The sequence below is a fragment of the Nicotiana sylvestris genome, chromosome 1 (genome assembly GCF_000393655.2).
Source record: "Nicotiana sylvestris chromosome 1, ASM39365v2, whole genome shotgun sequence".
In the NCBI taxonomy this organism is placed as follows: domain Eukaryota; kingdom Viridiplantae; phylum Streptophyta; class Magnoliopsida; order Solanales; family Solanaceae; genus Nicotiana; species Nicotiana sylvestris.
The window spans coordinates 148,192,963-148,218,697 of record NC_091057.1 but is presented as its reverse complement, the minus strand read 5'-3'; the positions used below and the strand labels follow the sequence as shown (position 1 = coordinate 148,218,697).

The 25,735-nt window shown below is 43.9% G+C and overlaps 1 protein-coding gene across 1 annotated transcript; it reads left to right on the top strand.

Annotated features, from left to right (window-relative positions):
* The first annotated feature begins 22,985 nt into the window (after positions 1–22,985).
* On the top strand, positions 22,986–24,493 carry LOC138875904 (uncharacterized). The gene is made up of 5 exons (XM_070154784.1): positions 22,986–23,019; positions 23,129–23,477; positions 23,664–23,718; positions 24,078–24,148; positions 24,199–24,493. Exons 1-5 carry the CDS (start codon positions 22,986–22,988, stop codon positions 24,491–24,493), a joined length of 804 nt encoding a protein of 267 aa, XP_070010885.1.
* Positions 24,494–25,735: the final 1,242 nt, after the last annotated feature.

The window sequence follows — 25,735 nt, the reverse complement described above, 5'->3', positions numbered from 1 at the left end:
TTCAAGACGTGCAGTGATCAGATAAGACACCTACTCATAGAGAAGAAAAAAACCAGAGACAAGATCAGGGCCATTGCCCATGCCATCATCAGAAGGTGTCGACGGTGTGAAAACATGACCTGCGTTACCGTTCTCCCAGTAGTGATGGGTTATGTCAAACAGACCATGCACGAGTTGGAGCAGCTCGAAAGGGATCTCGCACCTAGAACCGCGAAAAGGCCGAACGATGCCTCGCAAGTCCCTAAGTTGGAAAATTAACCTCTGGTCGAGTCTTGTTTTAGTTAAGCTTTGATGTTTTCCCATATGTTGTTTTCCATTTTTCCTTCAATCAAATAGGGTCAAAGAACCGTGGAGTCTGTACTGTTGCTATGTTGTTTGAAGCAATGTGTAATAGCAAATTTTGATAATGAAATTAAGTGACTCCGGAAGAATTTCTATGTGTCTTTACTTTGGGGCAGAACTACGCCTGGTCTGATTCACGCGGGGACGTGATACGTAGGCAATCCCCATAAGATTCGACCGCTTTTAATAAATAAAGAAAAGAAAATGTAAATAAAATAAAACGCGGGGTTTCGCAGAATACTCTAAAAAGAGACGAATGAACAAACCGGGATGACGCATGTGGTTTGAAGCAAAGCATGTAGAAACGGTTAACTGCCTAGGTGCATTGCATCCTCTATGTGTTATGATCAAATCTGTTAAGCTCTGACACTAACAAAGTTTGTTGTTGTCTGATATCCAGACAGTTAGTTGTTAAAGAATTCTGGCAACACATTCATACCAAACCAGATCCAAAGGACCGGTAGCAACAAGCATGACTACTTCAGAGAATAGTAATGAGGAAGAAAGGCCGATGAGCCAGTTGCTAAAAGAGGCAATGGAAAAGATTGAAAGGATGGGACTAGAGATGCATGCAATGCAGCTGGCCCTGGCCAAAACGCAAAAGAGCCCTGAGACACTGGGACACGTGCCAGAGTACCCTCACTCTGGCCCTTCCACAAGCCGCCCAAATCCCCTCTATCATCAAGAAAGAAGCCCTCATGATTCCCAAGCTCCACCACCCCATCAACCTCTCCCAACACCCAATATTCCCATTTTTGTGGGACCTGCATCAGCCCCTTTGCAGCGAACGACCAGTGAGCCATTGTTTCAGGCTCACGATACACAATACTATCCCCCTGAGCCTACATTCCACGCACCGGAACCACAGGTTTACAATCCCCATTTGGAAGTACCGGCAGAGGTTGAGAAGCCGGTTAAGGCCCCTGAACAGGATGAAGTGTTAAGAAAGTTCAAAAGCCTGGAGCAATCCTTCAGAAACTTGCACGGGCTGGGCAATCAAGTCAGCGTGGCATACAAAGATCTGTGCCCTTTCCCAGATGTCCAACTCCCGGCTGGGTTCAAGATGCCCAAGTTTGATTTATATGAAGGGCACGGTGATCCCATGGCACATTTGCGGGGATTCTGTAGCAAAATGAGAGGGGCAGGAGGCAAGGATGAGCTTTTGATAGCTTACTTCGGCCAAAGTCTGAGCGGATCTGCACTGGAATGGTATACCAGGCAGGATTTCAGCAGGTGGTACACGTGGGATGATCTGGCACAGGCTTTTGCAGGTCATTTCCAGTACAATCTAGAGATAGTCCCTGACCGTCTCACGTTATTGAGAACTGGGAAGAAACCCGGGGAAAGTTTTCGCGAGTTCGGGTTCCGCTGGAGAGAACAAGCAGCTAGGGTCGATCCTCCCATGAGAGAGGGAGAGATGGTAGACTACTTTTTGCAGACATTGGATCCAACCTACTTTGGTCACTTGGTGACAACGGTTGGAAAATCTTTCAACGAGGTGGTCAAAATAGGGGTCATGATAGAAGAAGGTTTGAGGTCGGACAAGATCTTAAACTATTCGGCACTTAAGGCCACAACCCAGGCTATTCAAAGCGGCACGGGAGGTGCGCTAAGAAGAAAGAAAGAAGAGGTTGCCACGATCGAGGCAGGCAGTTGGTCCAGGGCTGGCAGGCCGCACTACAACCAACCCAGGCCTCACAGGTCAAACTACCCATACAACCCACCACAAAATTTCTATCCACCTCGAGAACCACATTGTTCCGTACACCAAGCCCAGGTATACACTCAGCCTCCGGTTCGCCCACAATGGCGCGCACCGGCTCCCCAGAACATATATGCACCACCACAAAACACTTACCCTCCACCAAGGGCATATAGAAATCCTTCGGGGGCAGGTTTCCGGGGAAATCCAGATGCTAGAAATGACAGGTTGCGGAAACAAAGAACCTTCACCGAACTGGGAGAAACCTACACCGCTGTGTTCCACAAGCTGCGGCAATTAGGTTTGGTTAGTCCTGTCCATACTCGGGAACCAAATCCCCCGCCTCAGAATTTGGATCGTTCAATCAGTTGTGAATACTGTTCAGGGATGCTCGGGCACGATACCGAGAAGTGCTGGAAGTTAAGGCATGCCATACAGGATCTTATTGACAGCAATAAGATCGAGGTCCAGACACCAGAGGCTCCTAACATCAACCAAAACCCACTGCCAGCGCACCACGAAGCTCACATGATTGAGTTGGTGTGTGAGGGAGGCGAATTAAGAAAACCCTCACAAACAGTGATGATGATCCAAGCTGCCCCAAAAGAAGTCTTAACCAGGGGAGGAACAAATGTACAGTCGCAGGGAGAAGGTGTCAAACCGGTAGTATTATGGGGGAAGAACCCGTCCGTCATAGCAAGCAAACCCGAGCCAAGCAAGTTGGCAATACCAGGGATCCTGCCCACACCGGCGGTCGTGTTGAAAGGGGTATGTAGAGAACGGGTAACCATAAAGCCGGTGGTCCAACTGCCAATGCTTGACAGCAGGGCTGTCCCCTGGAAATATGAAAAAGCAGTGATAACGTACCAAGGAAAACAGGTGGAAGAAGTCAGTTGTGAAGCGCAAAGGGCTGACTCGATCAGGTCGATGTTTTGCTCCGGTGGAGTTAAGAAAAACCAACCCAGTGGCAACCAAGAAGCCAGTGTCAGAAGAAGAGGCTGAAGACTTCCTGAGGAAGATGAAAGTGCAAGACTATTCTGTGGTTGAGCAGCTGAGAAAAACACCTGCCCAGATCTCACTATTGTCATTACTCCTCCATTCCGAGGAACATCGTCGGGCCCTGTTAAAGATATTGAACGAGGCTCATGTACCCAGTGAGATTTCTGTAAACCACCTGGAAACCATTGCTAGCAAGATTTTCGAGGTGAACAGAGTGACATTCTCAGATGATGACCTGCCGGTGGAAGGTACGGAGCACAACAAAGCTCTATACCTAGCTGTCAAATGTGAAGACTCGGTGGTAACCCGAGTATTGGTGGATAACGGCTCAAGCGCCAATATTTGTCCATTATCCACCCTGGACCAGTTAAAGATTGACCGTGGAAGAATCCGGGAGAATAGCATCTGTGTCCGAGGGTTTGACGGAAACGGAACAGCCACTGTGGGGGATGTTGTACTTGAATTAACCATCGGTCCGGTCCTATTTACCATGGAATTCCAGGTGTTGGACGCCACGGTATCTTACAACTTGCTGTTAGGACGACCTTGGATTCATGCAGCTAAAGCGGTGCCTTCCACCCTACATCAGACAGTGAAGTTCGAGTGGGAAAGACAAGAGGTCGTGTTGCATGGCGAGGATACGACATGCACCATGGGCGGAACCATTGTGCCTTTCATAGAGACCACTGATGACAAGGGTCCCTGGGTCTACCAGATTCTCGATACAGGGTCGGCCAACAAAATTTCTGAAGGGGAAATCATCCCGCACCCTAGGGTGACTGCCGCAACAGTAATGATGGTATCAGAAATGCTGGGTAATGGGTTTGTGCCGGGAAAAGGCCTGGGAGTTGAACTTCAAGGGATAGTCCAACCTGTCTCCCTTCCTAAGAATCTGGAAACTTTCGGGTTGGGGTTCAAACCAACCGCAGCAGACAGGAAGCAAGCGCGAAAAATGAAGAAGAGGGTCTGGTTTCTGCCTAAACCAGTGCCACGCCTCTCAAGGTCTTTTGTTAAAGCTAGTGCCAAGGGGTCAGCGATCCCAAAGATTCGAGGACCTTTGATCGGTATAAATGAAGACCTCAATCAGAGTTTTGAAAGGCTATTTGCGGATGTCAGTATGGTGGAAGCTGGAGAGGGTTCCAGCAGAGCAGAGATACAATTCGTGGGGCCTAAGGCCAAGACCAACAATTGGACGGTTACTCCTCTTCCTGTCCGAGGGGAGTCTTGGTAGTAGGCTTTGATTAATGTTTTGTTTGTTTGTTTGTTTGATCGGATTATTCAAGGGTGTAATCCCAATTTTACTTTCGTTTTGTAAAAGTGTGAACCCTTTTTATCCTGCAAATTTAATAAAGTTCTTTTCTTTTGTCCCATTTTAATTTCTTGTTTTGTTCTTTTTCTTTCTGAACAGTTCTCTTTTTACTGGTCCTAATGACATGGCATGCACAGCGGATCTTCGACCTAGTCTAATAAATCAATCTGAATCTGACTCAACAATGCAAGAGGTCGTTTGTGATAATGAATCCGAATGTGACGAAGGGGAAGCCTTCGAAGAAATAAATCGAGAACTGTGCCAATTTGAAGAGAAACCCAAGCCTAACCTAAATGACACTGAGGCTGTGAACCTAGGAGACGCTGATAACATCCAAGAGACCAAAATTAGCATCCACATTGAGCCAAATGTCAAAGCAGAATTGATCAAAACTCTCAGGGAATTCAAAGATGTTTTTGCATGGTCATATGATGATATGCCTGGATTGAGCACCAATTTAGTGGTTCACAAATTGCCCACTGACCCGGCATACCCTCCGGTCAAGCAAAAACTAAGGAAATTTAAAACAGAAATGAGTGTAAAGATCAAAGAAGAAGTGATTAAGCAATTACAATCGAAGGTCATTCGGGTCACTCGGTATCCCGAGTGGTTGGCCAATGTGGTACCAGTCCCAAAGAAGGATGGAAAAATCAGGGTGTGCGTCGACTACCGCAACCTCAACAAAGCAAGTCCCAAGGACAATTTCCCGTTACCCAATATTCATATCCTGATCGATAATTGCGCTGGGCGCGAGATCGGATCCTTTGTAGATTGCTATGCAGGTTATCATCAGATCCTAATGGATGAGGAGGATGCTGAGAAGACAGCATTTATTACGCCATGGGGAACCTACTGCTATCGGGTAATGCCGTTCGGTTTAAAGAACGCTGGGGCAACATACATGCGAGCAATGACTGCTGTGTTTCATGACATGATACACAAGGAAATTGAGGTGTACGTCGATGATGTGATCATCAAATCTTGGCGTCAGGAGGACCATGTGACAGACCTAAGGAGATTTTTCCAAAGACTCCGGAGGTATGATATCAAGCTTAACCCGGCCAAATGCGCATTCGGGGTTCCATCAGGAAAGTTGCTAGGATTCATCGTCAGTCGACGGGGGATTGAGTTAGACCCATCCAAAATTGAATCCATCCGAGACTTGCCACCGCCAAGGAACAAAACAGAGGTAATGAGTTTGCTGGGTAGACTCAATTACATCAGCAGGTTCATCGCTCAACTCACAGCAACTTGTGAGCCCATATTTCGGCTACTGAGAAAGGATGCTGCAGAAGGTTGGACGACAGAGTGTCAAGAGGCTTTCGACCAAATCAAAGGGTATCTGTCTAATCCACCCGTATTGGTCCCGCCTAAGCCCGGGAAACCCCTAATCCTTTACCTGACGGTTTTAGAAAATTCATTTGGTTGTGTATTGGGGCAACATGATGACACAGGGAGGAAGGAGCAGGCCATCTACTATCTTAGCAAGAAATTCACAGTGCATGAGGTCAAGTACACTCAACTCGAGAAAACATGCTGCGCCCTGACTTGGGTAGCTCAGAAGTTGAAGCACTACCTGTCTTCATACACTACTTATCTCATATCCCGTTTGGACCCGCTGAAGTATATCTTTCAGAAACCTATGCCCACGGGAAGGTTAGCAAAATGGCAAATTCTGCTCACAGAATTTGATATCATCTACGTGACGAGGACGGCCATGAAAGCCCAGGCACTGGCAGACCATTTGGCAGAGAATCCCGTTGATGAAAAATACGAGCCCTTAAGAACGTATTTTCCTGACGAAGAGGTGATGCATACGAATGAGTTGGAATTACCTGAGGAACCAGGTTGGAAGCTTTTCTTTGATGGAGCTGCAAACGCAAAAGGGGTTGGAATAGGAGCAGTACTCATTTCTGAAACAGGACGGCATTATCCTGTTACGGCTCAACTACGCTTCTATTGCACCAACAATATGGCCGAATATGAAGCTTGCATTCTGGGTCTGCGCTTGGCTGCTGACATGGGTGTCCAAGACGTCTTGGTCTTGGGAGACTCGGACCTCTTGGTACATCAAATTCAGGGTGAATGGGAAACACGAGATCTAAAGCTCATACCATACCGTCAATGCTTGCATGATCTGAGCAAGAAATTTCGATCGGTAAAGTTCAAACATATCCCGAGAGTTCACAATGAGGTTGCAGATGCCTTGGCCACCTTGGCATCAATGCTGCACCACCCTGACAAAATGTATGTTGATCCTCTACACATCCAGGTCCGTGATCAGCACGCCTACTGCAATGCCATAGAAGAAGAAGCGGATGGCGAACCCTGGTTTCATGATATCAAAGAATACCTCAGGATGGGGATATATCCAGAACATGCCTCTGGAGACCAAAAAAGAGCCCTTCGGCGGTTGTCGAATGGTTTCTTCCTCAGTGGAGGGGTATTGTACAAAAGAACCCCGGATTTGGGATTGTTGAGATGCATAGATGCCGGGCGGGCAACGACGGTTATGGCAGAAGTACATGCTGGAGTTTGCGGGCCCCACATGAGTGGATATGTATTGGCAAGAAAAATCCTTCGAACGGGGTGTTATTGGCTCACCATGGAACACGACTGTATCACTTTCGTGAGGAAATGCCATCAGTGCCAAATACATGGAGACTTGATTCACTCTCCGCCAACAGAATTGCATACGATGTCAGCACCCTGGCCGTTTGTAGCATGGGGCATGGATGTCATTGGGCCCATCGAGCCAGCAGCATCCAACGGTCATAGGTTCATTCTAGTGACCATCGATTACTTCACCAAATGGGTTGAGGCTAAAACCTTCAAATCGGTAACTAAGAAGGCAGTGGTGGACTTTGTTCACTCCCATATCATCTGCAGATTTGGGATCCCAAAGGTGATCATCACGGATAACGGTGCGAATCTTAATAGCAGCCTGATGAAAGAGGTATGCCAACAATTCAAGATTACACACCGCAATTCCACCCCATATCGTCCTAAGGCAAATGGAGCAGTCGAAGCAGCCAATAAGAATATCAAGAAGATACTGCGAAAAATGGTGGAAGGATCCAGACAGTGGCACGAGAAGTTGCCCTTTGCCTTGTTGGGTTACCGCACTACCGTCCGGACTTCCATAGGCACAACTCCTTATTTGTTGGTGTATGGAACTGAGGCCGTGATACCAGCAGAGGTCGAAATTCCGTCCCTCCGAATTGTCGCTGAAGCCGGAATTGATGATGATGAATGGATCAAAGCTCGCTTGGAACAATTAAGCCTGATAGATGAGAAAAGATTGGCAGCAGTGTGCCATGGTCAGCTGTACCAGAAGAGAATGGCAAGAGCGTATAATAAAAAGGTGCGCCCCAGGAAGTTTGAAGTAGGGCAGCAGGTATTGAAGAAGATCCTCCCACATCAGGTCGAGGCAAAAGGCAAATTCGCCCCAAATTGGCAAGGGCCTTATATCGTGACCAGAGTCTTGGCCAACGGCGCTTTGTGTTTGACAGATGTCGAAGGTAGATGCGTCGACATGGCTATCAATTCAGATGCAGTCAAGAGATATTATGCGTAATTTCTTTAAATTATGGCAATTTTGGTTTATTTGTTTGTATTTGGCATTTGTTGAATAATGAGATGACGGAGGCAATTCTTTCTTCTATCCAAACACTTTTAACCCTCGCTTCCCCCTTTGAGCCTTAAGCAAATTCTTTCAATACCCCTTTTTTGGAATCGCTAATAGGAAAGGTACGAAAAAAAGAAGAAAAGAAAAGAAAAGAAAATGAAAAGAAAGAAAAGAAAAATCAAGGAATATAAAACCGTGGGAACTACGTTTGACCTGATTCCTCGAAGAGGATACGTAGGCGCCTCACGGCTCGGTCATAGTATGCATCATAGTAAATATAGGATGCATAATGCACATAGTGTGCATAATGGGCACAATGTGCAAAAACGCACATAGCTCAGCATAAGCATAAAAAATAAATTCCCCCAAGCAAGAAAACTGGGGCAGAAGTTATGTTTTAAGTTCCAACAAAGGTTTGATTCCAAAAAGTTGTAGCACCTCACCCTTCAAGTTGTTTTCATTTTTTTAGCCTTCCTTCAATCCCACACCAAAACCAACATCGACATCCAAAAGACCTCCCGATCAATGTTCGAGAGATGCCAAATCCGGCAAATAAGGCCGAGAATAATACACCGATCCCCAGCAAAGAAAAGGATCGTAAGACTGGGAATGAGTTGATAGTCAAAAGAATCCCCGGAAGAGAGGGTCGTATCTACAACACCCCGATTCCTCGAAAGAAATAAAATGAGAGAGTCTTATTGGTGAAAACCTTCACAGGCACCATAAGGCGCCGGGAGATGAGAGAAAAGAGAGAGTCTCATTAGTGAAAACCCCTCGAAGGGCACTGTGAGGCGGCAAGACAGATCAGCAAAGCTACCACATACGAAACGAAGTGAACACTCCTTTATCATCCCCAGCAAGTCAGACCATCGGGCGAATCGATTGATACAAATAGACTGGGTCGGGAATCTATGGTGCATGTCATGATCACGGGGACCAGTTGTGTCATCCAGATAAGTTCTTTTGATTGTCTCCTCCCACAAAATATTGGTTCAGAAAGATTTTCTCTTTTCCATATCTTTATTTCTTTTCCTAAAATGTGTCTTTAAAGGATTTGTCGAAGCTTACTACCAGAAACCGAAGGGGAATTCACCCAATGCAGGGTAATACAAACAGTCTTAAAAGGCCGGCCCCAGGCAATGCAGGGATTGTGCTCGGAAATGTTGGAAGAAGTAAGCTCCAAAAGGGAGTGGTTTCGGGAGTTAGAAGCAGACTCCCACATCATGTGTTTTAAAAGAAAGCAGAAAAGGGGATAAATTGAAAACCAATCCCCAGCAGGCTAGAGACCCCAACAGGCAACTTTGCCCGCCAACCAATTATGGGGACAAAGAGCAAGAAAAGGAAGAAAGAAAAATTGCTCGCCAGAAAGGCACCCTCTACCACCACGATTTAAAACTGATTAAATCCTTTTGTCTACTGCAGGAAAACAAAGGATTGATGATGGCCGCAAGATGCACCGCCATGGAAGTCACCAAAAACCGGGGCAGAAAATTTTCTGCCGATTGTCGAAAATTTTCTCGGAAGAACGGGGAAACAATTTCAATACTTTTAAGTTCTAGGTCGCCCACCAGTATAATGCGGGAATACATTTAAGTTCTAGGTCGCCCACCAGTATAATGCGGGAATACATTTAAGTTCTAGGTCACCCACCAGTATAATGCGGGAATACATTTAAGTTCTAGGTCACCCACCAGTATAATGCGGGAATACATTTAAGTTCTAGGTCACCCACCAGTATAATGCGGGAATACATTTAAGTTCTAGGTCGCCCACCAGTATAATGCGGGAATACATTTAAGTTCTAGGTCGCCCACCAGTATAATGCAGGAATACTTTTAAGTTCTAGGTCGCCCACCAGTATAATGCGGGAATACTTTTAAGTTCTAGGTCGCCCACCAGTATAATGCGGGAATACTTTTAAGTTCTAGGTCGCCCACCAGTATAATGCGGGAATACATTTAAGTTCTAGGTCGCCCACCAGTATAATGCAGGAATACTTTTAAGTTCTAGGTCACCCACCAGTATAATGCGGGAATACATTTAAGTTCTAGGTCGCCCACCAGTATAATGCGGGAATACATTCAAGTTCTAGGTCGCCCACCAGTATAATGCGGGAATACTTTTAAGTTCTAGGTCGCCCACCAGTATAATGCGGGAATACTTTTAAGTTCTAGGTCGCCCACCAGTATAATGCGGGAATACTTTTAAGTTCTAGGTCGCCCACCAGTATAATGCGGGAATACATTTAAGTTCTAGGTCGCCCACCAGTATAATGCGGGAATACTTTTAAGTTCTAGGTCACCCACCAGTATAATGCGGGAATACATTTAAGTTCTAGGTCGCCCACCAGTATAATGCGGGAATACATTCAAGTTCTAGGTCGCCCACCAGTATAATGCGGGAATACTTTTAAGTTCTAGGTCGCCCACCAGTATAATGCGGGAATACTTTTAAGTTCTAGGTCGCCCACCAGTATAATGCGGTAATACTTTTAAGTTCTAGGTCGCCCACCAGTATAATGCGGGAATACTTTTAAGTTCTAGGTCGCCCACCAGTATAATGCGGGAATACTTTTAAGTTCTAGGTCGCCCACCAGTATAATGCGGGAATACTTTTAAGTTCTAGGTCGCCCACCAGTATAATGCGGGAATACATTTAAGTTCTAGGTCGCCCACCAGTATAATGCGGGAATACTTTTAAGTTCTAGGTCACCCACCAGTATAATGCGGGAATACATTCAAGTTCTAGGTCGCCCACCAGTATAATGCGGGAATACTTTTAAGTTCTAGGTCGCCCACCAGTATAATGCGGGAATACTTTTAAGTTCTAGGTCGCCCACCAGTATAATGCGGGAATACTTTTAAGTTCTAGGTCGCCCACCAGTATAATGCGGGAATACATTTAAGTTCTAGGTCGCCCACCAGTATAATGCGGGAATACTTTTAAGTTCTAGGTCGCCCACCAGTATAATGCGGGAATACATTCAAGTTCTAGGTCGCCCACCAGTATAATGCGGGAATACATTTAAGTTCTAGGTCGCCCACCAGTATAATGCGGGAATACATTTAAGTTCTAGGTCGCCCACCAGTATAATGCGGGAATACATTTAAGTTCTAGGTCGCCCACCAGTATAATGCGGGAATACATTTAAGTTCTAGGTCGCCCACCAGTATAATGCGGGAATACATTTAAGTTCTAGGTCGCCCACCAGTATAATACGGGAATACATTCAGCTCTAGATTTTGGAATCAGTCACCCCACCTGAAGACAGAAGTTTACAACAGAGATCCCCAAACGGGAAACAATAAAATCCCCAGCACCAAGAAGCAGACAACTGCAAAAGCAAGCACACATTCAAAGGGAAGAGGGAACGCGTCTCAAAAGAAGTAGTTTGGGAACGTTGTAGCATGCCCAGTATAACAATTCTGATGAAAAGCCATACCACTGAAGAAACCATTGGAAGATCTAAAGAAGAAGGCCGTGTCCCCAGCAAATCAAGCAAAGTGATGAGAACTGACATTCAGAATAGGTGAAGGACCAGCATCATCTCCAAGTTCACAAAATAAAGGCGTCGGAGGAAAGCATTAGCCGACAAGAAAGCAAGGCAACAAGAACAAGTTGAAGATGGATGAAATTTCAGGATCCTCAGTTTAACTTAGCTTCTTGTTTTCCTTTTAGAGCAATGTAATAGGGAGATCGGTTGAGCAGTAGCATCCTACAGCAGCATACAACAGCGCACAACAACAGCAAACACTACAGTCGCACGGTAGTCCCAGCTACCAAAATTTCCCGAACTACATTGACCTGATTCCTGTTTCAGCCCAGGATATGTAGGAAACCTCTGAAGCAAAGGTTCGGTCAAATCATTTTCAAAAAATGCTTCACACGGAGTATTCGGACGGGCAAAAATCGCTCGCTTTATCTTTGCGCAAAAACCCTTCGTGTCTTCGTGCAAAGAGGGGCAGCTGTAAGCACGTGATTTTTGCTTCACGGACAATTGCTCCAAAAGAAAATAAAAATAGCGGCAAAGGGCTTCGCTGTACAATTTTTCGGTCTTTCCGTGACATGTTTTGTTAATCGTTTGTGAGTCTGTCCGTTTTGCATCTAGTCATTATCAAACAAAAATACAAAAAAAGGGCCTGTCGTTAAAAGAAAATTCAAAAAAAATGTGTATGTGTGCATCGTTCATTCTCAGCTGTGAGCTAACCATTTTTATTTTTATTTTTTTTATTTATTTTGTTCATTTTGTGTTAATTGTTATAGGTGCTAACCAATATGTGTGTGAGTTTATTTTAATTTTTACAATTTTTAGGAATTTTTAGTTTAATTTGTTGATTTGAAAAAGAAAAAAAAAGAAGAGAAGAAAAGGGAAAATCGGATTGGGCCCCAAAATGAGGCCCAAAGCCAAGGCAAGACCCAGTCCAAACCAGGCCTGCCCAGGCACGCCCCCAAAACGACGCCGTATAGGGCGTTCGATCTGAGCCGTCCGTCCAGGCCAATCCAACGGCTCAGGACCTTTTTCAACAACCCGTGTTCAAACCCGACCCAATAACCAATCCGACCCAACCCCTCATTTAAACCAAACGACCCCGTTTAACTACTGAACGACCCCGTCTTGTTTCTCACCCTCAGATCCAAGCCGTTGAGATCGTATGATCCAACGGCTCAGATCCAATCAACCCCCCCATATATAAACTCAGCCCTTTACCCCGCACCCCCTATCCGAACCCCCCTTCAGTCATCTCCTTCCCCAACCCCTTCTCATCCTCGAACCCTAGCAGCCGCCCCAGTATCCCTCGCCATTAAAGCCGGCGGCATGAACGCCGATGACCGCCTCCTGAACACCCTAGGACCACCTCACTGACCTGAACACGAATCCACTAACCACGAGCCTCGAATCACTTTCGTTCGTCTCGAATCTTCATTTGAAGATTTGAGTCGAACCCGGATCTATGCCAAACCATCCCATCTTCATACCAGACACTCCCCTGACCTTCCTCGTGACCAAACCAAACTTGGTTTGGTCCGAATCTACCCACAACTCCCAAAAATCCAGATCTGGATATCCAGACTTTAGAACACATGCACTTGGGGAATCCGGCCGGTTTGGACATAGGTTTGAGGTCTAATAGACCTTAATCAAGGTGTTCTCATGTGAGAACACCCTGATTAAAGTTTGTTCGGCCTCAAAAGTTCGAAGTCGAAGTTTGATTTGGGTCCGTTTGATTTCAAACTTTTTCAGTAAGTTTCCTTTTCTCTTTGTTTGGTTCTAATTAAGTTGTCATCATATTTCTTTGTGTTTGTTTGTTATTTTGTTATTTTTCAGTCGGATTTCTTCCATCTCGGTTAAAGGCCTTTTTATTTGGCCAATTGTCTTCTGTTTGTGTTCTGAATATACCCTGTGATATATATTAGTCGTCAAACGAGTTTAATTCACATAAGTTCCCAGTGTTTGAACAAATTGGTCTGAAGTCATTCGGGACTCTATACGTGTTGTTCATATGAACGATTGATTGTTATGTGTTACGATTAATATAGTCGAGTCGATATATGTCGTCAATTAGTTTCAATCGTTAAATGGTAACAACTTGATTCGTATTGCTTATTTCTGCTGTGATCGTATTTGAGTCCCATTAGGAACTGAATTGTATTGCCTATTGATTTTGTTCAAATTAAATTAAAAGAACATCTAGGGGGAAAGGTTATAATGGCAGATTCAGATTTTGGTTTTTAAACACAACGCCATTTGGTTTGGACTGTGGGCAGCATGTGTATGGTCTGCTTTAAGGAATTAAAATAATCGGACAGCATGTGCTGTCAGATTATATTCCTACTGCCCATACTTTGATTAAACAAACAAGTGATCAGTACACTTTAACAACCAAAAAAGAGAGAGGGGCTGTCAGGGATTTCATGGGGGCTTGGTTATTTAAAACAAGTGAGTGGAAAAGCAACATGGGGGGGGTAATTTTGAGTTGTAAAACAGACTGTAAAGTGTGAAGGTTAGGCTATAAAAGAGAGGACCTTCCATTAGAAAGGAGGTTTTTTATTCTTTTGAGTCTTAAGAGATTTCGGTGAGTAAGAAAACTGAAAAGAAAAAGAAATTTTCAGAGCATTTTTACAAAACATTGTCCAAAACTGCACAAAGAACTAAGTTGTTTAAGCTGTTCTGGCCAAGTCAGTCACTCGAACTGGGGCTGTTATTGTTCCATTAAGAGAAGTTTGTGTATCTTCTGCTGTGATTGTTACTACACTAAGTTTCTGTGTGTTGTGGATTGAGTTCAGTCTTACTGATTATCGAAGCTGTGTTGGCTATTTGCTGAGCTTGTGTGACTATCGAATTTCTTTTGCTATTGCATCAAAATAGTCTAGTTTTCTCGACTGTCTCGTTATTCTGTCTCTGGGATCGATTGGTGGGTACTCGACCACTATGGATTTCATCGTTTGAAATTGCTGTTGGGTCGTTTGTGGGCTGTTGGTTTTTGTTGCTGTGTTTGCTGTTTGGTTGCCGGTTGCTGACATCTTTCTTCTTCTCCTGTCTATTGTCCAAACATCCAGGTACACGACTAATACTGTCAATGTAATCTGAGGTTGAGCATGAATACAAAGAGAAGAGTTGAAGATAGTTTATTTTATGTATAGCATGTACACTGAATGATCTGTGATGTATGATAGCCTATATTTTGTTCGGATACTGGGTTAGCTTTAACACATAGTAACTGTAAATGTAGGGTAATTTGACATCCGATTGTGCGTGTAGGCTGTTGGATAAAAATTTTCAACCATGTAGTAGGCTGCAGTTTAGAAATTAATTGTGTTAGTGATTAGCATGTCTAGTAGCGCACGAAAACTATTCATCCTTAGTTAATTGTTTTTCCCTTTAATAAACGGTCCCTTTATAACTAATAAACAACGCCTATAGAACCAAGAACAAGTTCACGACCTCAACCTCACAGGGGTCGAGCCCAGGTCGAAACAGACCAAGCAAGCCCTCATCGAACAAACAGTGGCCCAGGTCTGGCCCATTCCGCATGAGCTGGATTTGGGCCCGTAATGTTCAATCAGTTGTCCGTGTGCGTAGTCATATTTTCTTGTTCTATAAAAGCATTTTGAATCCTGTTGTAAATAACCAGCAAGCATGTAATTAACTAGGACTATCTCTGTTTTCAATTAGTAGAGACAAACGCGACAAGAAACGTAGTTGCTATAGGATATCCTTTTTTTAAAAAAAATAAAATAAAATGAGACGAGCCTCGCCAAATAAAAGGGACAAATTGCGGGGCCCTCACAAAATATATGTATTAATTACTTAGATTCCTGGACGGGCCGTTTAGCAAATTTTACGGTTTTCCCCAAAACAACAATACGTTAGTCGCTTTAGGCGCGTCTTAATAATTTATTCTCCTTAATTCGGGTGCACATTTATGTGACCCAAATCCAAATCTCAACCAAGTCGAGATATGTCAATAACCACGGGTGCATTGATGTAACGTGGTTCGAGATATGTTTTCACGACGTTGCAAGTCCTATAAACTAGCAGTGAAGGACAAAAGCGGTTACAAGTTAAAATTGGCACATTGGTTCATAATTGTATTTAAAATCTGATAAATAAGCCGAATATAATAGTTGAGCGACCGTGCTAGAACCACGGAACTCGGGAATGCCTAACACCTTCTCCCGGGTTAACAGAATTCCTTATCCAGATTTCTGGTACGCAGACTGTAATACGGAGTCATTCTTTTCCTCGATTCGGGATTAAAATTGGTGACTTGGGACACCCTAAATCTCCCAAGTGGCGACTCTGAAATAAATAAATAAATCCCGTTTTCGATTGTCCTTTAATTGGAAAAAACTCCCTTGCGCCCCCGCGGGCGCGGAAAAAGGAGGTGTGACTGGTATTGAGGCTGAAAGTATTTAGCAGGAATGTCCACTAGATCATGTCGTTGGTGGGTCTCAGCAACATATTTTCTATCAATCGGAGAACTGACCCGAGTAATTTGTTCATTCCATCTGAACCAAAACTCCCTAAAACTTTCCTTGGGTGACTTTGAACACAGTCTCACTAGAGGATCGAGGAAGAGTAGCTGGTGGAGGAGCTACAAAAATAGGAATAGATGTTGGAGCAGGGTATGAGGTTGTTTTGGCTGGTGGAGCATGGAAAATTTGGGAGAAAGTGCCTGGGTGATTGTAGTAAAGGGTAAAGCCTGGTGCATGTTGAGGGGAAAGGTCGACGGTATTGGGAATCTGTGATTGGGAGAGTGGTGGAATGGAAGAAGGGTTTTCTGTGTAGTTAGTGGGGAATGAAGGTGGAGGATGCCCCCTGATCCAAGACTGATACATTTCTGCCATCTGTTGTTTCAACCTTTAGACCTCCTCTTTCAATTCAGATTCCGACTTCTAAATCTCTCTCGACGGGTCAATAATTCTTGTGTCTAAGTCTTTGCTAGCCATAAATACCTTGCTCTTTGACCTTGTGTTGTCCGGATGAATCACCAAAGTGCCACAAACTAACCACCCTCTATTATGATAACAATGAAAGTAACAAAGAGGAGCAAAACAATGCCAACATGTTAGGGTTAGAGCATTTATCAGATAGAAATATCACATTGTGTGTAATGCCCCTATTCACAATTAATGGTTCTAGAATGGTTTTGAGGGTAGGAAGGTCATATGGCATCATCCTAATTTCACTCTTCTTGACCCATTTCCTTCTTCATTTTCCTTCTAACACTGTTTGGCTCTTCAATTCTTTCCCCCTCTTTTCTTTTAATTGTCACTCTTTTCTTTCCTCGCATTTCTCACATCCATAATTTTATCTCTTTTTTTCTTTTTCTTTTTCTTTTTCTCTCTCATTTTTTTGTCAATGATTCGATCGAACCCTATGTAGGTTGCCTACGTATCATGTCCCTTATGAATCAGATCAAGCGTAGTTCTTGAAAAGTAATGGACAAAATAAACTAAGAAACAAAAATCTTTTTGGGATTTTTCATTTATAATTTTTTTGGATTTTCAAATACAAAACAGGAAGTACTATAACAAAAGACTCGACAATCTTAACTAGACTGTCAGACTCGATACTACTATACAAGCCTAAAAATTAAAAGACAACCTAAGATAGACTAAAAAATAAAAAGTTTCCTCAAGCAGCTCGTGCATGCAATGGTTTTGACTAGAATGGTCCTGGAGTATTTGTCGTGCTCAAACTCTAGCAAATTGATATATACCTGAATGGAAAAATAAGACCAAATAGAGTTAGTGACTCAAGACACATGTGACGCCACGACACCTTCTATTGGACACATTCAAGGCACGACTAAGGCTATTTTTGCAAGATGACCTACGCAGCCAAACTGTGGATATTAGTGCAAACTCAACAAAGATGACCTCAAAGACATGGACAAACCTCACTAAAGCTTATATGGATTCGAACTCCCAATAATCATGACCCAAAATTAATTTGCAGAAATGACCTATTTTGCAAAAGCGACCGATATGGCCTGAAGTGGCTAAAGATGCAAACTCAAAAAGGAAGGACCTTAAAGTAATATGACACCTAGTTGTGGACTCAAAATCCTAAGACATGGGTAATTGAACCACTTTTGCGAAAATGACTCCATTTTGCGAGAATGGCCGATATGGCCCAAAAATGGCTAGACATGCAAATTCAACAGGAATGGCCCTTGAAGTGAGAGGACACTTTATTGTAGACTCAAGGCTCTAAGATAGTAGATAACAAACTACTTTGAGAAAATAATCCTATTTTGCAAAAACGGATGATGTGGCCAAATATGGTTATACATGCAAGATTTGGCTACGACCCCAGAAGCCAAGAACCTAAGACTTACTAGGAAGACCGGCCCCTATGTGGGTTTCCTACATATATCACCCCGAAAGACGAGAATTAGGTATGCGTAGTTCGGAAAGATTGGATACGGGATAGAAATTAAAAAAAAGCATCTAATTTGAAAAAACTATATATTTTTGTCTTTTTGTAAAAAAATGATGGAAAATGTAAAAAAATAATTTTTTATTTTATTTTTGAAAAATGGTGGGAAAGTACAAAATCTTTTTGGATTTTCTTTTTTTTCCTTTTTTTTAATTTTTGGAAAATGATGGAAAAGTGTAAAATCTTTTGGATTTTCTTTTTCATTTTTTTTAATTTTTTGAAAATAATGGGAAAGTGTAAAATCTTTTTTTAGATTTTTCATTTTCATTTTTGTCTTTTTTTTTTGAAAAAGTAGTAAAAGAAAAATATAAGTGGGCCCTACTTGCTTCGTCTTTCACCCTTCTTTCCCAAGCATCGGTCTGCCAGCTGACCTTTTTACCCTCAAAGATGCAACATGTATCACATAGGGATGATTGAATGTCTTTTTGGGTCACGGGCCCATTTTGACAAAATTTGGATAGGCTTTTTACAAAGGGACACGGTACTTGGGACCGAGCTCTACTAGGTCTAAATGACATTATGCAAATAAAAATAACCTAAAGGCTGACCAAAGTTTGGGGTTCACTAACAAAGCAATTCGGTCAATGGTGGCTGCTCAAGCTTTCCACCCACTCCATACGTCTGACGGCCCCCCTCCTAAATTAAGGGTGACTCAACAAAGAGTTCGTGCACGCGACGCGTACTCCGAGACTTATTGCAGAAAGAAGACTCGTGGTTATGCAAATGATGACATTTTATAAAGCAGTAACACATTAAGGAAAGCAATAAACAAATAACCAACAAAACAAGAAAATAAGACAAACAAAGCAAATAAACAAAACAAATAAAGAAAACAAACATCTCAACTGAATATCCTAAAAGCCAACAAGATCAAGTACCAGCTCGAACCTACAACTCCCCAGCAGAGTCGCCAGAGATGTCATACCTCTTTTTTAAAACCTAACTAAATCTCGTAAAAATATTAAAAGAGATTTGTAAAACTCAAAAGGGTTTTCTATTAGAAAGTGACAAAAATTTGTTCAAAAGGAATTAACTCAGAGTCGGCACCTGACTTTGATTTCGGTGTGTCAAGTCACCGTTTTTTTAAAAATAATTTTTCCATTTTTAAATATTTTAGACTCTAAAATCAAGTCTGCACCAGAGGTTCGGGTAAGGGGGTTCATTTGACTCGGCAGAAGGTGTTAGGCACTTCCCAAGTCTCGTGAAAGTCACGGTTGCGTACTCGATCTAGTTGGCTTTTAAAGTATTCAATTGAGGTAGAAAACACAAAAAAAAGGAAAATAAACACACAAGAGGCTCCAGGTCGTCCCCCACCGAAGTAAAGGAAAAATAAAAATAAAAATACTATAAGTTTCTACTTTTGGCCTCCCTTTACATTCACTTCGGGGCGTACGACTGAAAATAAATATATACAAATCCCTCGGGGCATTCTCCGGATAAATTTAACTAAGGGAACGACCTCTCGCCTCGAAACTAATAAAATCATAAGGTTTGCCTACCCGAGTGTTGTTGGCCTAAGCATGCTACTAGCAATAGCAAAATGATGATATAAAAGTAAAGTTGATATTGAATTCAGTTCACACGTGTAAATTGTAACCAAAGCTCAAACGCGTTTAAACCCCAATTAACCAGATTCTTATCCCGTCCAATACCACCCCCCACGACCCAGATTCCTTTATCATTCCATTTGAAATCACTTACTGGTTCATTAGGATTATTTGCTCTCTCACGCGTTAACATATATACACAAAAATAAGAATTTAACAATGTTCATATTTGAAAATTCAGTCCAAACAGATTTAAAAAATAAGAATCAGTCATTAGCTAACAACAAGATCTCAAAACAACACCAAGAAAAGCAAATGACGGGTTCATAAGTCAGACAGATAAGAAGGAACCTCGGCTCTTTGAATTTGAAAGTGTTCTAAGACAGGAAACCTTCGAGCGAGCTACATACTAGGCATCTGGGCGAAAATCGCAAACTCGAACAAACCCGATTACCAAACACCACGCTGGAAAACTTGACCTCGATGACTTGAACGGAAAACTCACTCCAAATCCCCTTTTGTTATATAGTTTTGTTTTGTTTTGCACGTTTTTGTCCCATGTATGTGTGTGTGTGTTCGCCGGTTTCAATGGTAGAGGTCTACGGCTTCCGAGTTCGCCATTTCTCTGCTGGAGCTCGCTTTTTCAGCGAACTGCTGGAGGAGGAAGATGAAGAGAACAACGGCAGCAGGGTGAAGGGCGGCTGAAGGATGGTCGTTTGTGGGTTGGTTTCTGGTGAGTTGGTAAAGGGGGGTGGTATGAAGTCCGGCGACTTAGGATGGGGTGTGTGAAGGAGACGAAGACGGGTCTGTTCAGCCGCAGCTTTTTGGCCTTCGGTCGACTTTTTGGTTTCTCGTTTTTTGTATGTCAGCTGCTAGGCGTTTTTGTGTTGTATATTGGTTGAAGAAGAAAGGTCCCTATTGTCTAGGGTTTTTGTGTATATCTCTTAAATGGGTGTCTAGGTTTGGGATTTTGAGTTAATGGGCTAAGGAATTGGTTTAATTGGGCTACAAGCAAGACTAAATTGGTCCAAAAACTAATTCTATTCTCTCCTCCTTTTTGTATATAAAAATAATATAGCAAACAAGATAACTATTAAAAATACTACTTAATCTTACTTAAGAAAATAACTATTAAAATAATACTAACCGTTTAAAACAAACCTATTTTTTATTATTTTTTCAAGATTAAAAATGACTACAAAACCTTAATGAAACTATTTTTTGTAATTTTCATTTATGTGATAAAAAATAATGTAAAAGAGTCAAAATGAGTTGAAATAACTATATTAGGCCTAAACTAAGTATTTAAGTGCTAAAATATGTAAAATCTTGGGGAGGGTCAAAAATCACATGTCTACACATAGTGAAATAATAACTCATATTTATGGCAAAGCACAAAGGTTGACACGATATAAACGATTCTTTGATTACGATGTGACTGTTATACTACGACTTGAACTCTTATTTGGTATGATTTTATCTTTCAAAAAATATTTCTATTTTGAAATTTCAATTTCTAACATTTTAAATATATTATAATAATGATTATTTTTATAATGATGCAAGTGTTTACCGTGGAAATGGTAACAACAATTAAATTTGTAAATGGGATTCTAAAAATACTTGTTCTATTCCTAAGCTAGTTGTTAGAGAAGTTGATACTAAGAACGTGAAGCTTAACGATGAAATGAGAGCTAAAATAAGAAAGTATTCAAACCGAAGGGGCCTGTGTCCCGGATGCAAAGCCGTCGATAAGGACCTCGGGGTCAGGACTCGAATCGAGCTCGAGCTATCGGGGGCAACCGGGAATAGGATAACAATTAAAGATACGATCAAGCAAGGCTCTTTACGGCCAAAGTTGCGCAATATAGCATGAAATAAGCAAGAAGAGAATAGATGTTAAAGCGGCCTCGAGCCAGTGAGAACGAACAAAATAGGAGAAAGAGAGAGAGAGAGATATTATTACTTTGGTGGAGAAATGGAGCAACATCAGCCTCTTACAAAGTGGTATGGGTTCCCCTTATATAGGCGAGGGAACACGGTATGGTACAGAGTGTATTAAGTGTAAATATACTGGGATGGGATGGCTAGACATGACACCAGAGCCTATTGATTCTAGCTGCTTGCTTCGGGAGTTCCCCATCTTCGTAACCTTTGCTGGGTCGCGGACAGATCCCTTAACCTTGGAACCTCTGCAGGGCCGCGGATGGTCCTCGAGATAAGGAGCCTGATCATGATCCCACTGCCTCAAGGAGCTGACATGACATTCTGAATATACCTTAATGGCAGGAAATGGATTCCCCGATTTCACCGCATACAGATAGTCTCCGCGTTTCCTAGAACGAAGTAATAGGAAATGATATTGAATCATCGTCTCGAGGTCATTATTTCCATGACGCCAACCATCTAAGATCATTAAATGCCATGCCCCAGAGAACCGTGCAGGGCCGCCGTCAAATGCGGTAATCGAGAAACCCACGAACTGTTGTAGGCTCGTCTCTTCTGCTTCCCCAACGATTCCTATAAATGTACCGGTTGCTAGATACTCCCCATCTTCACCCTTCCTTCAGGCCCATGAATCAGAATTTTACTATTTGACATCTTCACATCTTTCGCTCTTTTCACAGGAAGGTTTTACCATTTATCATGGCCAGGACTTCTAGGATGGTCCCTTGACGGAATGATACTGCATCGTCGTCCCGATTACCTGAGGGGGAAAACAAATCGATTCCCAGTTTAGAGCAATGGACTCCTGTCGATATTGACACGTAGAAGGATTTCGACATCGAGACTCCCCCGTCTACGCCGGGTGGATATAAGCACGTATCTCGATATCTTAGCATCGTGACCGATGCTAACAAAGTGAAGGAGGACTACCGATGGAGCGAGGCAGTGGAGGTAGAGATTCCCGGCCCCAGCGACAACATTACCGACTTCAAGGCTGGCTTTCTTTACATATATACTTACCCATGCACCCTGGGTCCTGATAAATCTGTCGAATCTCCTCCTTTGGAAATCGACCCGGTTATCCTTAACTTCTGCGCCCGATATCGGGTGACCCTCGGTCAGATCTACCCGTCCTTTTGAAGGATCATGTTAATGCTCAAGCACTTTACCGAAGGGGTCACATGCGAGGTTTTTACTTTAGCCATTTGATCAGATTGTACCGCCCTCGGCTGTATCGAGGCTTAATCAAGTTTCGACATTGGTCCAAAATGTCTTTCATCACGAGTGTTGAAGAGGGGAAGGACCGGGGATGGATAAGGAGGTTTATTCGAGTGAGGACCTCGGATATCATCCTGGACCGGACGATGCCCTTTCCGGAGCGATGGAACGATCGACGTAAGTGAACTTCCCTTTAGCCACTTCTCAATTACTCTTTTGTTTGTCACGATAGCCCCTTTGTGCTATCTTCAACCGATATTTGGTATCTCGAGATGGTCCCAGATTAGGCGGGATAGATCAGGCATTTGGATGAAAGGTTCCCATATCGTATTCGGTCTTGGACCATCATGGCTAAGGAGCGTTGGGTGGCTAAGAATCACGGTGAGGTTTCTTTACCGCTCGTGCTCCGCATTTTGTATTTCATTCCGATCTCTAAGCAACAACGTATCGCGTTTATTGTGTTGGTGAAGGCCTTGGTGAGAATATGCAGATGAGACCACCCCCGATGGTGAAGCGGAGGCCTTGGAGCCTGATATGAACAAGAAAAGGAAAGACAGGGCGGCCACTGCTCGTCCTGATGAAACTGCTGCCCTAACCTCCGGGTTGAACCCCGATGTCGAGGTGGAGGACGATGATGGAAGTCTGTTGAGGAGGAAAACGAGGTCTGGCATGAGAGATTTACAGGTGCCCCGGTCAGAGGCTACTAAGTCTGGGACGGCTGAGTCCGGTAGGGCTAAGGAGCCGAGGGTCCTCGAAGAGGATGCTGATATAGCTTCGAATCGTGCGGCTAGATTCGATGTAGCTTCCACTAGCAGAACCGTTGGTCCTGATAGATCGGGGTTTGGGTCTTTCTAAGAACATGGGTTGCTATTTGGAGAAATCGGCGACCCGAACGATCTTATTCAGAACTTTCCAGTCTCATCAGGAGAGCTGAGGGATGCCGAAAGGATGATCGGCGCCACGGTCGGTACCCTTTTCAAAGGGGGAGGCTTCATTGCCAACATTTTTTATGGCATAATTGACAGATCTGATCTCGACGTCTCAGGTGCCATTAAAGTAGCGGAGAAGTCCCTGCAGCAGGTGACACCTTCTCCTTGCGCGTTTCTTTCGCTCTCGGGCATTATTCGTCATCTTTCTTAACTTTCTCGTTGTGCCGCAATGTAAAGAGATGTATGATCATGCCATCATCTGGCTTCGTAGGGAGATTTCTTGCCACGAGAAGGAGCGTAATAACATTGCTTCAAAGCTACAAGACTCGGAGGCTCGTGGCGCCCGGGGAGATAAAGAGTTGGGGGAGCTTCGGACCTCTTTGTAGGCGGTGCTCCGGGAGAAGGCCGCTCTTGCTGCTTAGGTATTCTGCCTTTCTCATACCTGCTCTTTTACTCTGTATCCATACATATTCTGTATTCACATATTCACCATCTTGCCCTTCATTGTAGGTCGAGCAGAGCAGCTCGCGGATTAGTCAATTGGAAGCAGAGATCTCCGGGCTGAAGGACGGAGCGAGGCTGTGACTGGGGAATTGGCGACATCCCGGGGCCTTCTCTCGGACTCTCACAGGGAGACTGCTACTTTGGCCGCAGCTAAGTCTAAGGCCGAACGAGATGCTGCCGCTTATAAGGAGGATGCAGCCACAGCGCATGCAATGGTTCGTGACATATCCCTGGCGGCTGAGCAAAAACTGGTCCGAGCTGTCGAACATGCCAAAGCGGAGGCGAAGAGGGAGGTCCTCGAAAAACTCGAGGCCAAAGGCTTCAAGCTATTCGCTGACCTGGAGGAGGCTCGTGTGACGGAGGGAAGAATGGCGCTATTGATTGCCCTCGATGGGGGTGAAGATGATAGTGGCGAGGAGTAGTGCTCGAGCCCTTTTTGTGTGCCTTCTTTTTTGTTCCATGTGTTCTCCCACCTGGGAGACGAATCGTGTAAAGGTGGTTTTCCTTTTTGTCAATGTATGAAAGGATCTTTTATTCTGCTAGTCCTTCTTGCTACTTTCCCTCTTTCTTTTTTTTTGCTTCCGAGCATCGAGCATCGAGCATCGGCCCTTTGGAGCCTTTTCGTAGGACGGACCGGGGGCGCCGAGACTAGCCATTTCCTAAGGTTGAGTCGGTATCTCCTCCAAACCGATATTTGTGACATCGGGGGTCTTCTAAGGTCCCTTGATTTTATGAATTATGTGGTAGACTGGGATGATTCTACCAGTGCACTCCCCAAGGAGAAGGTGACGGTAATGCAACCAGAATTAATTGGCCTTCTTGGGCAATTGAGCAGTTGTTGCCTGGCCCCTATATATTTGTCTATCCGCCCTTCAAGCGGCGATTTTGTAGTCTTTGATAAGCCTATGTACTCTATAGATCCTAGCGCTTTGTGCGAGTCCCTCCACTTCTTTGCTTCAGGAAGTTTTTTGCCTGGATCCTCCTCTTCTTCTCCTTATTCTGTCGTAGTCATGGTCGCTGCTTCGACACTTGATCCTCGGATGAAGGGGATTCCTTCCTGTGTTCCACCTTTGGTTGGCGCCAGCGGCTCTCCCTCGATGCCAGAAGAGCGAGGCCTGGGGTGCGCTGCCTCGAAGAGGGTCGCTACGCCGGGGAAACCTCCCAATGTTTCGGGCCATCGGGAGCACTTGTTGAGGATTATTTTATCGGTGAGGGAGAAGAACCTCGGGGTGATCAAGAGAGAGTGCAGATGGGGAGAATGCGTGATTCTACAAGTACCTTCCCCCGAGGAGAGTGTCATGACGTATGTTGAGGGTTTCTTGAGCGTGTATACCCATGTTCTCGCGTCGGGTTCCCCGGACTGGGTCGTGCTTGATTTCTGTAGAAGGTATCAAGTAACGTTGGCGCAAGTTCATCCCTTTCTCTGGAGGATACTGCAGTCGATGAGATATTTTGCTGATAAGGCCGGGATAGAGTTTACCCTCAGTCACCTTATAAGGTTGTACCAGCCATTATGTTATCGAGGCCTAGTTGCTCTTCAGCGTAGGTCCACTCGAGCTTCTGCGATTGGCAGTGAGGAGGATGAGGAACGTGGATGGATGAGTCAGTTCATTCGAGTCCGGATGACCGACATTATCCCCGGAGAATTTTTACCGTTTCCTGAG

Excerpts from the sequence above, each read along its gene's own strand:
- LOC138875904 (XM_070154784.1), top strand. The coding sequence starts at position 22,986 with ATGGCTAAGGAGCGTTGGGTGGCTAAGAATCACG. Across the intron at positions 23,478-23,663 it reads GTTGGTCCTGATAGATCGGG|ATCTGATCTCGACGTCTCAG; the intron begins GTTTGGGTCTTT and ends CATAATTGACAG. Across the intron at positions 24,149-24,198 it reads CTGAAGGACGGAGCGAGGCT|GGAGACTGCTACTTTGGCCG; the intron begins GTGACTGGGGAA and ends GGACTCTCACAG.